This window comes from Schistocerca gregaria, unplaced genomic scaffold, assembly GCF_023897955.1.
Source record: "Schistocerca gregaria isolate iqSchGreg1 unplaced genomic scaffold, iqSchGreg1.2 ptg000457l, whole genome shotgun sequence".
Classification (NCBI taxonomy): Eukaryota; Metazoa; Arthropoda; class Insecta; order Orthoptera; family Acrididae; genus Schistocerca; species Schistocerca gregaria.
Window position 1 is genome coordinate 37,107 of NW_026061875.1, and position 12,145 is coordinate 49,251.

Genomic DNA, 12,145 nt, shown 5'->3' on the forward strand with positions numbered 1-12,145 from the left:
AGAGCGCAGTGTAGAATTCTGTTGGGATTCCGTCTGCGCCTGGTGCTCTTCCGTTTCTGCTGTCTTTGATGGCGGCTTTCACATCGTCATCTGTGACGTTTTCGTTCAGTAGTGCCCGGTCTGCGTTGTAAGAATCCGGCGTGTTTCTTGCAGGATCCTCGCCATTTCTCCGTCGTCATTTTCTTCTCCTCGGAACAGGACGTTGAAATGGTCTTCGACGTGGCTCATGATGTCTTTCTTCGTCGTTAACCTGTTTCCGTCCTTGTCGACCAGTTGTCTTATTTGTTTGCTATTAGCCCTCTGTCTTTCCCTGTGCAGGTGGTGCAGCGTGGCAGGTTCATCCTCGATTTCGCCGTTTGTCTGGCTACGGGCGATGACTCCTCTCATTTTGTCTCTTTTCAGGCTCAGTATACGTGCCTTGAGTCTTCTTATCCGCGGCAGAAACAGTTCGTCGTCCGCAGGGGCGTCTATCGCGTCTCGGAGGCATTGTGTGTAGAAGTCTGCAGTGTTTCTTTTCCAGAAGGCCTTCTCAGCGCTGTGCCTTATCAGTTCCCGTCTTACTTGCGGCTTGGCGTGTTCTACCCACCACTCGGTAGTGGAATTATATTCGCCTCGCCGCTGTCTGCATGCCTGGATCGTGTCGGCAATTTCCTGCTTTAGCTTTTCATCCGTGAGGTGGCTTGTATTTAGCTTCCACGTCCCTCTTCCTGCTGGAAGCTTGCTTCTCGGTAGACGGAGTTTGCACTGGTAGGCACAGTGATCTGAGAAGATCACAGGGCAGACTTCTACTTGTGTGACAGAGGCGGCCATCTCTCTGTTTATGTATACTCTATCGATTCTGCTTCTGCCGCGGTTATACAGGTACGTGAACACTGTGTGGTTTTGGTGTAGTAGACGCCAGGTGTCTGCTAATTTTAGACGCCTAACTAAATCCTGCAGTTCGGCGCACAAGTTGGGTACCGGGATCTGGTCTTCGGGGGCACCCGGTGTTCCCAGGCGGTCACCCATCCAAGTACTAACCGGGCCCGATGTTGCTTAACTTCGGTGATCGGACGAGAACCGGTGTATTCAACATGGTATGGCCGTTGGCGTCCTTATACTGTATCCGCACAGCAGAAGAAGTCTTCGCCTCTCCTCCCAACACACGCAATCGCCGTTTTTCGGTGGCACATTTGACGCAAAGCACGTCCTTCCACCTCGAAGGCGACGCGCAGTGCGGCGCGCCGCCACGTGGGTCGGACGCACAACACAGCTGCTCGTTGCACCGCCTGTCATTCGTTTGGTGCGTGCGGCCTCCGACACTCGCGGCAGACGCACCTTGTTCTTGTTATCCGGCGCAGGGCTTGCGCGCGTCCGGGCGGTGGGGGGACTGCGCGGGGTGTGGCAGTGTCCTGCTGGACCGACGGAAGCTTTCTCACCTGCCCGACACACGCCGCGATTCCAGATATTTGCGTAATTAGCGCGGTGCATTCTCGCCTGTCCCCTCCCCCTTCCGTCCCGACTTGTCCCGACTTTGCTCGACTGCCGCTCGCTGCCGCTCGGGTCGTGGTCCATATGACAGCACAAGCACGAGAAACATCTGCGAGACTGGCGCCGGCCTGACCGGCGTGTCCGAGGCGCCGTGTGCGGCCGTTCGGTGCTACTAGAGCAGCGGCCGTGCCGTGCCGGGCCGTGGAAAGGTGCGAAAACACGGACACAAGACAGGCGATTCGACAAAGCATCCATCTCTTCCATCGGCGAAAGATAAATTTTTGTTCACAAATTTGCAGTTGTACACTGCTACAAAACTATAAGCCCTGGGGTATTTCAGAACAGTCCTGTCGTGTCATACTCTTGTTATTTCTAGATACACTTTGGTTGTCTTCATTTTTTGGCTACCCCTGCCAGCCCTCTTTTCCAGCGTTCCCAGGCGGTCACCGATCCGAATACTAACGTTGTTGCTTATCGTCGGTGATCGTACGTGAACAGTTGATTTTTCTTTTTTTTTTAGTTTTTTATTTAATTATTTAGTTTTTGGAATTTAGCGCTCCTACAAAACAGTAGGCTCTGACGCATTTCAAGAGCACATCTGTCGATTCGCAGTGTTTCGTTACTTTCAAGGAGTTCCTATCACTCTTCCTTCGCGCATTCTTGCTTAAACTGAGTTCATTACTGTAATTTCGCATCTTACATTTAATACAGTAGTTTAAAATGCTTGTGGGAGCATCTTTGTCGCACCTGAGAGTTAGTATGAAAAGAGGGCTGGCAGGTGTAGCGACGTAAATAGGAAAAACGAGAGGGAGCCAACAGCACCTTTTTTTTTCATTTTGTGACCAAAATATTTATTTCAGAAAAAGAAGAAACAACAAAATAAATCATCTCTATGGTTGTAAATTACATACACTAGATCGCGTGTTTTTTTCTTTCATCATCTGTTTATGTATTTTTTTTTTACTCCTATTTATTTTGTGGGATATGCTGTCCATCTGCTAATTTTTCTTTCATTCTTTTCGTTTTTAAGCACTTCGATAAATTTTTTTCCTATTTTCGTTACTGTGTGTAGTACATTTTGATTGCTATATGGTTATGTCCAAGTTTTGTTGTGGGCAATAATGTCACGACTGACATTTCTCTGATGTCACGGAGTTATTCACTTGCAGTGTGCATACAAAAAATGAGCATTGTTGTTTAGATACTGATTACATTAAGTTATATACGTAAAAATTAATATTGTATTTAAGGCATGAAAGCATGGTATAAACAAAGGAGGTCCAGTTTCAGTTCGCGTTTAAGCATGCATCACATATTATTTACACGGAAAAAGACAGATCTGATAGCTGAAGGATGAAAGGTGAAAGTAGTGATGAGTGCAAAGGTTTATTGGTACATATTATGACTTTGTGGAACTTAGGAAGGGAAATAACACTTTAATCTGTACCTGTTGTTCTGGTGGTGATTGGGAGGTTGTAGCACTGAAACACTAAACCCTAGGATGTTCACACAGATAAACACTCTCTTTCTTTTTGCTGCATTTCTTAAAACACTTTGGCGCATTTCTACTTTCACTTTCTTTTTGTATTTGTATTATTTCACTTTTATCACTGCACTGCACTGTGGAGGTTGCTGTGGTGCTATGGGGAGGCTCGCTGGTGGTCACGTGCCGCCGGGGAAGACGTCTTCGATGGGATCCGGAGCAAGTTCTGGAAGTTCTGGAAGTTCTCGTCGTGCCGCCTGTGCTGCTGGGTTTCCTTGTGTTCCTCCCAGAGGTCCATCAGGAAGTCGACGTGGTCCGTCTGCCGCTTCGTCACGATGGCGTGGCCTGTCACGCCGAGGATCCACAGGGTTGCCAGCCTTTTCGGCCTGGGAAATGGTTTGATGTCGGGCGCAGTGATGACTGTAGTTGTTATAGCTCGCTGGTCCATTCTGTTATTTTTGCCACCATTCTCTGGCACGTTTACCCCCTGCGGGTTTGGGGGTAAGAATAGGCCCGTGGTATTCCTGCCTGTCGTAAGAGGCGATTAAAAGGAGTCTCAAACGTTTCGGCCTTATGTGATGGTCCCCTCTTGGGTTTGACCTGCAATTTTCAAAATTTCTGTTGTTAGTGCTTGCCATTTGGGGAAGGACGCCTTACGTGGTGTTTTTCTATTGGTCCATCGTGCACCACCATCTTGCATGCTATCTATTGTCGTGTGGCGGGATTTACACCCCATGTCTTCTGGGTTGCCTCCTCGTCTTGTGCGCAATCCCCTTCTTAGAGCCCACGACAACTGTGGACCCTCTCAACACCTAAAATCCCACATGGTAGCCAGTCCGTTGTGGTGGGGTCGTCATGTACCCTCTTAGTGGTAGCCCCCTGACCACACAGGGATCGCACTACAGATGCCAGAGCTGTTTCCTCCCCATGCATGCCAAGGAGTATGTGCCCATCTTGTCTGGAGCATGGGGACTCTGGGCAATGGGATATCGGTCAGGTACCCATTGCTTTGGCTGGGTGGCGCCCTTGGGGAGAGCCCTCGTTCAGAGTAGGTGGCATCTGGGCGGATGAGGCGCAATGAAGCGCAATAAATCTCACCAAGCTGGTGGTCGCACTGCCACCAGCGTCTCTAAGCGAGTCAGAATTGAATTTGATGCTGCACACTATGACCCTCAGTCGTTCCCCTCGTTGGCTGCGCCTTGGGAGGGATGCAGATCTAGTGCCAGCCCGGAGCCTTATGTACCACAATACCTTGTCTGCAGCAGGACTGATGGTGACTCCTTTCTTTCGACAAAGCCTCTGTTTTTTGTGGGACACCTGGAGGATAAGTTTGGGGAAGTGGCGGGGTTGTCCAAAATGAGGAATGCGTCCATCCTCCTCAAGACGTCCTCCTCAGCCCAGTCATGGGCGTTGCTCTTGTGTGATACGCTGGGAGACGTCCCTGTTACCGTCACTCCCCACAGTAGCTTAAATATGGTCCAGGGGATTATTTACCATCGCGACCTCTTGTTACAATCCGACGACGAGCTGAGAGCTCACTTGGAACGACGTGGTGTGCATTTTGTCCGTCGTGTACACAGGGGACCCAAGACTAACAGGGTGGCCACCGGTGCCTTTATCTCGGTCTTCGAGGGTGCTGTATTGCCTGAGAAGGGCAAGGTAATGGTTTACCGTTGTGACGTCAAGCCATACGTTCCTCCCCCGATGCGGTGCTTCCAGTGCTGGAAGTTTGGGCATATGTCCTCCCATTGCCCATCCAGCGCCACATGTCGAGATTGCGGACGCCCCTCTCATCCCGATTCTCCATGTGCACCTCCGCCTGTCTGTGTCAACTGTGGGGAACACCACTCTCCATGCTCGCCAGACTGCCCCATTCTTCATAAGGAGCGGAAGATAATGGAATTTAAGACCCTGGACCGGCTTACTTATCGCGAGGCAAAACTGAAATTCGAAAGGTTGTATCCTGTCCCACTTCAAACATCCTATGCTGCAGCCACGTTACCGTTGCCCTCGCGGCAGTTGTCGCCTCATCTGTGCCCCCTTCAGTGGGCTCTCGGGGCCGTACATCTCTATCTTCCCTCCTCGTGTCTGGGGGCAAGCCTTCCTCTGTTGCCCCCTTAGCAGTTGGGGGCAAACCCTCTTCTGTCACTCCCCCCGCACATGCTTCGGAAGTGAAATCTGCTCCAAAACCAGGGGGCTCCATCCCTCCCCCTCCTTCTCCGCCGGCGTTGCCTCTGCCGGTTCCTCTCTCGCGGAAGGGGTCCCTCGGGGCCCTCCCTTCTTCCGTATCTTCTGCTACCCCGCCGGATGTCAGCCAGTGACTGAAGGTTCCTCCACCTGCTGGTTGTAGGGCTTCTGCGTCGTCGTCAGCCTCCGACGCTCCTTCAGAGAAACTCTCCCAGCCCTCTAAACCAAAGGACAGACGCGAGAAGAAGGAACGGAACGTGTCCAAGAAGAAGGATGCTCCGGCAGTTTCAGTACTGCCTGCTGTCAATAGTTCTGGCTCTGGGGATGAGGTGGAGATCCTCGCCTCTGCCACGGATCTCGCCCTCATGGAACCTTCGGGGGCCTCTCCTATGGACACAGCTGACTCTTGCCCAGTGGCGGCCGTTGACTCTGCGGCGCCGTCTGCCTCTTAGTCGCCTTCATGCCCTCCCAGTCCCTTCCCGCTTCCATTCTCCAGTGGAATTGCTGCGGTTATTTCCGCCACCTGCCTGAGCTCCAGATGTTTCTCAGTGTTTTCCCTGTTCTCTCCATTGCTCTTCCAGCAACGCGGACGCCTGCCCTTCGCGGTTATCGGGGATACTATAAGAACTGCGCTGCCTGTAAACGAGCTTCAGGTGGAGTTTGCCTCTTTGTTCACCACTCTGTCTGTAGCTCGCCAGTACCCCTTCTGACGCCTTTAGAGGCAGTCGCTGTAAGGATTGAGCTCTCGCCGGCTATTACTGTTTGCTCTGTTTACGTTCCTCTGGATGGGCAGCTCGCTTGACATGTCTTGGTTGCGCTGCTGGCTCAACTCCCGCCGCCATTGCTGCTTCTGGGCGATTTCAATGCGCACAACCCTCTATGGGGTGCGACTGTCTCTGATGACCGCAGTCCTGCCGTGGAGCATGTGTTGGCTCAGCTCGACCTTAGCCTCTTGAACACCGGTGCTCCCACGCATTTCAGTGTGGCCCATGGCTCGTTCTCAGCCATCGATCTCTCTCTTTGCAGTCCCGGACTTGTCCCATCCCTCCACTGGAGAGTGCATCCTGACCTGTGTGGTAGTGACCATTTTCCCATCTATTTGTCACTGCCCCAGTGTCATTCTTCTGGGAGCCTGCCCCGCTGGGCTCTCAACAGGGCTGACTGGCCGGCTTTTACTTCTGCTCCCACCATTGCTTCTCCCCCACAGAGTGACATTGATGAGGTGGTCCGTGTCTTGACCACGTCAATTATTTCTGCGGTCGAGGCTGCCATCCCCCGCTCTTCTGGACTCCCTCGGAGGAAGGCTGTTCCCTGGTGGTCGCCAGAGATTGCGCGACCATAGGCGGGCTCTCCAGCGTCATAAGTGGCACCTGTCTCTGGAGACCCTCATCGCCTTTAAGAGGCTCCGTGCCTTGGCCCGTCGTCTTATTGTACGGCGTAAGCAGGAATGCTGGGAGAGGTCATCCTTGGGCTCCTGTGTCTCCCCGTCGCTCGTGTGGTCCCACATCCGGCGGATTTATGGATACCAGACCCCTATGGGTGTCCCTGGAATCTCCCTGGACGGCGCTGTCTGCACTGACGCTGCCGCCATTGCTGACCACCTTGCCGCGCACTTTGCTACGAGCTCTGTGACTGCAACTTACCCTCCCACCTTTCGCTCTCTAAAGGAGGGCGCCAAGCAGATGCCGTTATAATTCCACACACGTCGTTCTGAAAAATACACTGCTCCTTTCAGCGAGAGGGAATTCCTCGCTGCCCTCACCGATTGCCCTGATACGACACCAGGACCGGACTGCGTCCACGCGCTGATGCTGAAGCATCTCTCTAGGGACTGCCAGAGACACATCCTCACCATCTTTAACCGCATTTGGAGTGAGTGAGTCCGACGGTCCACCCTCATCCAGAACTTTACCTCGACGGTCACCTACTTGAAGTGGTGGACACTAGCCGCTTCTTAGGACTCGTCTTTGATGCCCGGCTCACATGGGTTCCTCATATTACTCAGCTGAAGCAAAAGTGCTGGCGGCACCTCAACGCCCTCCCCTGCCTGAGCCACGCGTCCTGGGGTGCAGATTGCAGCCCGCTGTTGCGATTGTACAGAGCCCTTGTGCAGTCCAGGCTTGATTATGGGAACCTGGCCTATGGGTCTGCATCACCCTCAGTGTTGACGTTGTTGGACCCCATACACCACTGTGGGGTTCGGCTTGCAACTGGCGCTTTCCGTACGAGCCCCGTGGATAGTCTACTGGTGGAGGCCGGGGTTCCCCCGCTGCGGATTCGCCGCCACCGACTGCTCGCCGACAATTCTCTCCACGTGCATTGCTCACCGGGCCATCCCAATCATCGCCTGCTTTTCCCTGCCAGGGTCCTCCCTCTGCCCGACCGGCGACCTAGGTCTGGGCTTTCCATTGCTGTCCGCGTCCAGTCCCTGTTGTCGGAACTGGGGTCGTTCCCTCTTCTGCCGCCCTTCCGGGGCCGTGCACCCACACCTCCCTGGTGTATGACCCGTCCGTCCGTCCACCTGGACTTGGCACGGGAACCCAAGGACTCGGTTCCACATGTGGCCCTCCGTCACCGTTTTCTTGCGCTCGTCGCCTCATTTTCAGGCTGTGAGCCTGTCTACACTGATGGTTCCCTGGTGGATGGTCGTACTGCCTACGCTTTTGCTCACGCTGCCCATGTTGAACAGCGCTCCTTGCCGGCTGGTTGCAGTATTTTTACTGCAGAGCTGGTGGCCATATTGCGCGCTCTTGAGCATATGCGTTCCTGCTCAGGTACGTCCATCGTCATCTGCAGTGACTCCCTGAGCAGCCTCCAGGCTATCGACCGCTGCTATACCTCTTCTCCCCTGGTATCCTTTATTCAGGAGTCTGTTTTTGCCATTACCCGCTGTGGTCGTTCGGTGGTCTTTGTTTGGACGCCAGGTCACGTTGGCATACCGGGGAATGAACGTGGCGACAGGCTGGCCAAAGGGGCGATCGACGCCCCCACTTTGGAGATCGGCCTCCTGGCTCGTGATCTGCAGCTGGCGTTGCGCCGTAAGGTGCTTCAGATGTGGCGTGATGAGTGGCGTAGCCTGACTTCGCCGAATAAACTGCGGGCTGTTAAGGAGACGACCGATGTGTGGCGGTCCTCCCTGCAGGCTTCTTGCAGGGACTCTGTCATCCTGTGTCGGCTCCGCATCGGCCATACCTACCTGACGCACAGACATCTTTTGCGTCAGGAGGATCCCCCCCCCCCCCTCCTGTGTCAGTGTGGGTCCCGGTTGACAGTCGCCCACATTTTGTTGGAGTGTCCCCGCCTGCGCACCCTCCGGCAGACTTTTAATCTTCCGGGCACGTTGCCTTTGGTTTTATGCGACGATGCCTCCATGGCTGACGACGTTTTAAATTTTATCTGTGGTAGTCATTTTTATGGTTCTATTTAGGGGGTCTTGCCCCTTTCTCTTGAAAGACGTGCACTGCGTTCACCACTAAGTGCTCGTCTTTCATATTTCCTAATACCAGCATTCTGGTAATCGGTCATAAAGGAATTCGAGCCCTGCCAATAATTTCCTTGGGTTTACTAATTTATTTAACGTTATTTAACGATATTTCACACTGATCTGTGAGAGGAGCTTGGCGCTCGGAATTTCCTTTATGTTATGGGCGAGGGCAGCTGTCTTCCTTAGCAGCCATGATGGTTTCCTGTTTCCCTCCTTTTTCGATCGCCAGGGGTAGCACGTGGTGTCGGTTGAATACTCAGTAGTGGCCAAAGTTTCTACTATTCACAGTTCCCCAACCTGCAGTACCAACCTTGGAACTGCTATTTCTACTCACTTTTAATGTCGCGAGGTCGCCTCCCTGCAAGATTCCGGCCCTCTGATTGGCCAGTTCAGGTGCGCGCCCGTTTTTCGCGTATGGGCGCCAACCGCCCTCGGCAGGTGGATAGAGGACAAAGCGGCTGAGGGCAGTTCGAGTGTGACCGTGCCTGAGGCTGGAGGTGCTGCTTCCAGGAGTGGAACCTTTCGGTAAGCATGAGCGCGGGCGTGCATTGCAGCTTCGCGTCGGGCGCCCCTTTGCTTCGGTCACTATTCGGATTGCGAGCCCGAGTCAATTAGCACCACATGTTTGAACCGATTCGCGTCATGCAGATCTTATTCCTTTAGGACGGGAGGCTACGTCGCGATACAACCGCCAGTAGCATTTTTCGTATTCATTGTGGTGGTCATTGCATGCCGGCAATCGAACTCTAGTAGACGACACGGCGATCGCTCCTAAATTTCCCTTCCTTTTCAATCGCGGCTTAGGATAAATGTAAGTTGGGGTAGGCTGCTGAGCCCTATTCTTTCTTCCCCCACCCCCACATAATTGTATGATTGTTCAGTGCTCAACCGATGAATAAATGAATTCTTTAATCTGTAAATTCTCTCTTTCTTTTCGTGAAGTCGCCCTCAGTGTAACAATAAAAAAATTAATGCAGAACCACCCTCATTATAACGGTTGCCATAAGGTCGTGCGGGTCTCGCGCCTTTATTGAATAGTATAAAGATTACATATCGCGCGCCTGGCACGACCATTGCACGCATGGCAACGAGAAAACTGATGACAATTTTCGATCATTCTCCAAAATGGGAAGTGCCCACGGCTCAGTGCGAGCATGTGAGCAAGAAATCCACTTAATGTGGTGAAAGTAGTGGCCGGTTCTCCTTGCTAGTTTAGAAAAGAAAAAAAATTATAGCCCCTACAGCAAGGGACAATAACTCGCAGCCTAGCCAGCGCTTTTACATGGCGACCCTGCCAGGATCGATACTGATGGATCTTCCGACCCCCGTAATCAGATTATTCATTCCGTGTGTCTTTCCTTGTTTTTGTCTTTTTCCCTTGGCGTAGCATAATGATTTGTATGTGTGTACTGTTCCCTCTTTCCATAGGTGGTCGTGCAATTCTGTTTGCATCTGTCATCGGCGTTGCAAGAACGGCGTTGTTTCGCTGTTGAATTAATGTTTCGCGCGCTTTTGAGAGGTGTTAATAAGGTGCGAATTCCGTAATTGCTTGCCCCACATCGCGTGTATTTCATGTGAGACTGTGTGTCATTCCTAAAGTCGTGTTGCCGCCCTAGCACATTATCACCAACATGAGTGCTACAACCCGATATGGTAAAGGTAGGTCAGCCGAGCAGCAAGTCGCGCACGCGGCCATGGCCGAGGCGAGCGGTTCCGCGCCAAGGACGGCGGAGGCGGGCGGACCGTTACGCGAGACAAAGGAGGGTGCACCTGCCCGCGCGGACCACGCAGGTGCCGGTGTGTGTCCCCACCCCTCGCCCAAGGTCAAAGAGCCCGGACCCGCGCGCGCGAACCCGCCTGCTACACCGGCGGGCGCCGCGGCCACTGGCCCGACCGCGCCAGGCGAAAGTCAGAGGGCCGACGGAGCGGCCGTGCCCATGTCAGAACAGTCCCTACTCCAGACCTTACTAAATGAAATGAGGGCAATGGAAGAGCGCAATAAGGCAATTGCCGAGCAGCAGAATAAAGTACTAGCGGAACAGCTAGGAAAGAAAATCGAAGCTTCTGAAGAACGACAGCGGAAAGAAATAAAAACTCTAAGTGATAAAATTGACGAACAGAAGGAAAGGACAGATTCGTTCATAGCAGAGGTACAGGAACGACGTAGATCATGTGAAGGATGGTCTTGCAGCCATGGAGTCCTGGAAAGAGCAGCTTGACATTCACGTTGCAGACGTCATAGAGAAACAATCGAGTGTCAACGAGCGTATAGAGGAACGACTGAGCGCGGAGGAAGGTAGTACGGTAAGTGGCTCTGAGGGTGCACCGTTCAATGTGGAACAGATTCGCGAGGTCGTTAGTGATGCCAACAAGCAGCAGGCAGCAGCAGTACAAAGCGTATGTGAACGAGTGTCACGCAACGAGGAAGCCGTGAACCGCGTGAACGAGCAATTGGGGTCTTTAGCCACGGCCGTAGGGCAGTTATCGGCGAGGAACAGCATTGCCTCAGACCGAACACCGCCTGCGGTAGAGCCGACTGGAGAACCGGCCCCCTCCCACTCCTGTGTGACGGAGCGTCACGCGGCGATGAACCCTGCGTGTCAAGAGCCGGCACGTGTTTTGCACTCGCCCGCTGGGCGCGAGAATGCGGCACGGAGGAGAGCCGATGATGCAGTGAACTGCGTCCGCGACGACCGCGCGCCTAGACAAGTCAGTGGCAGTGACGTGGGGGCTTTTGAAGATCGACTGTGCCGGTTACGTAGGTGGGATAATGCATATAACTCGAGTCGCGAAGTTTTTCAGAATGATGACGAAGATGAAAATAGAAAGCACTGCCTTTCCGTGCAAAAATACAGCACGTTTCCTGACCCGGCCGTCGAGATTCACCCTCGGACGTTTATAGATCAATTCCAGGGCGTATTCCCGTCCTCCTGGAGCTCTACGCTCAAGATCAACTTTGTTTGTGGGCACCTCCGGAATGAGGCGGCGGCACGAATGCGAGTTCTCATGCGCGACTGTCGCTCTTATGACGATTTTCGGAAGACATTCCTAGACGAATTTTGGCCGAAGGGCGACCAAGATCGCGTAAAATTAGGGATCATGATGACGCAACCATTCCTTGAATCGAGCCATGATAGCCCACTCACATACTTCAAGGATTTTATTCAGCGGAATCAGTTCCTTGATACACCATATGACGCGCCGGAACTCATTCGCATATGTTTGGCGAAACTGCCACAGCGTCTCCAGCGCGATATCATAATTGCCGGAAGGGGCATGAGTGATCTCAAGTCCTTTCAACTCTTGTTGCAAGAACTCGCGTATGAGAGGCGTGGTGACAGCCGCGGGCCACAACAGACCGGCAGTGGCACGCAGAACAATGTCAACACGAACGGTCAATCGGAGCCACAGCCGAGGTCACATGGCTCGCGTCGGAACCGCAATAACCAGTGGTTCTCGCGCAATGGCACAAACTGGCGTCGGAATAGAACGCAAAATGGTGCGCCGGCCGATAATAGTGT

General features: G+C 53.0%; 1 protein-coding gene and 1 non-coding gene across 2 annotated transcripts; one reads left to right on the forward strand and one right to left on the reverse strand.

The window, feature by feature from the left end:
• Nucleotides 1-968: 968 nt before the first annotated feature.
• LOC126312911 (5S ribosomal RNA) lies at nt 969-1,090 on the reverse strand. The gene has a single exon (XR_007554821.1). It is a non-coding gene; the product is annotated as a 5S ribosomal RNA (ribosomal RNA).
• Nucleotides 1,091-10,255: 9,165 nt separating this feature from the next.
• On the forward strand, nt 10,256-10,843 carry LOC126312906 (DDRGK domain-containing protein 1-like). The gene has a single exon (XM_049992249.1). It carries the CDS (start codon nt 10,256-10,258, stop codon nt 10,841-10,843), a length of 588 nt encoding a protein of 195 aa, XP_049848206.1.
• Nucleotides 10,844-12,145: the final 1,302 nt, after the last annotated feature.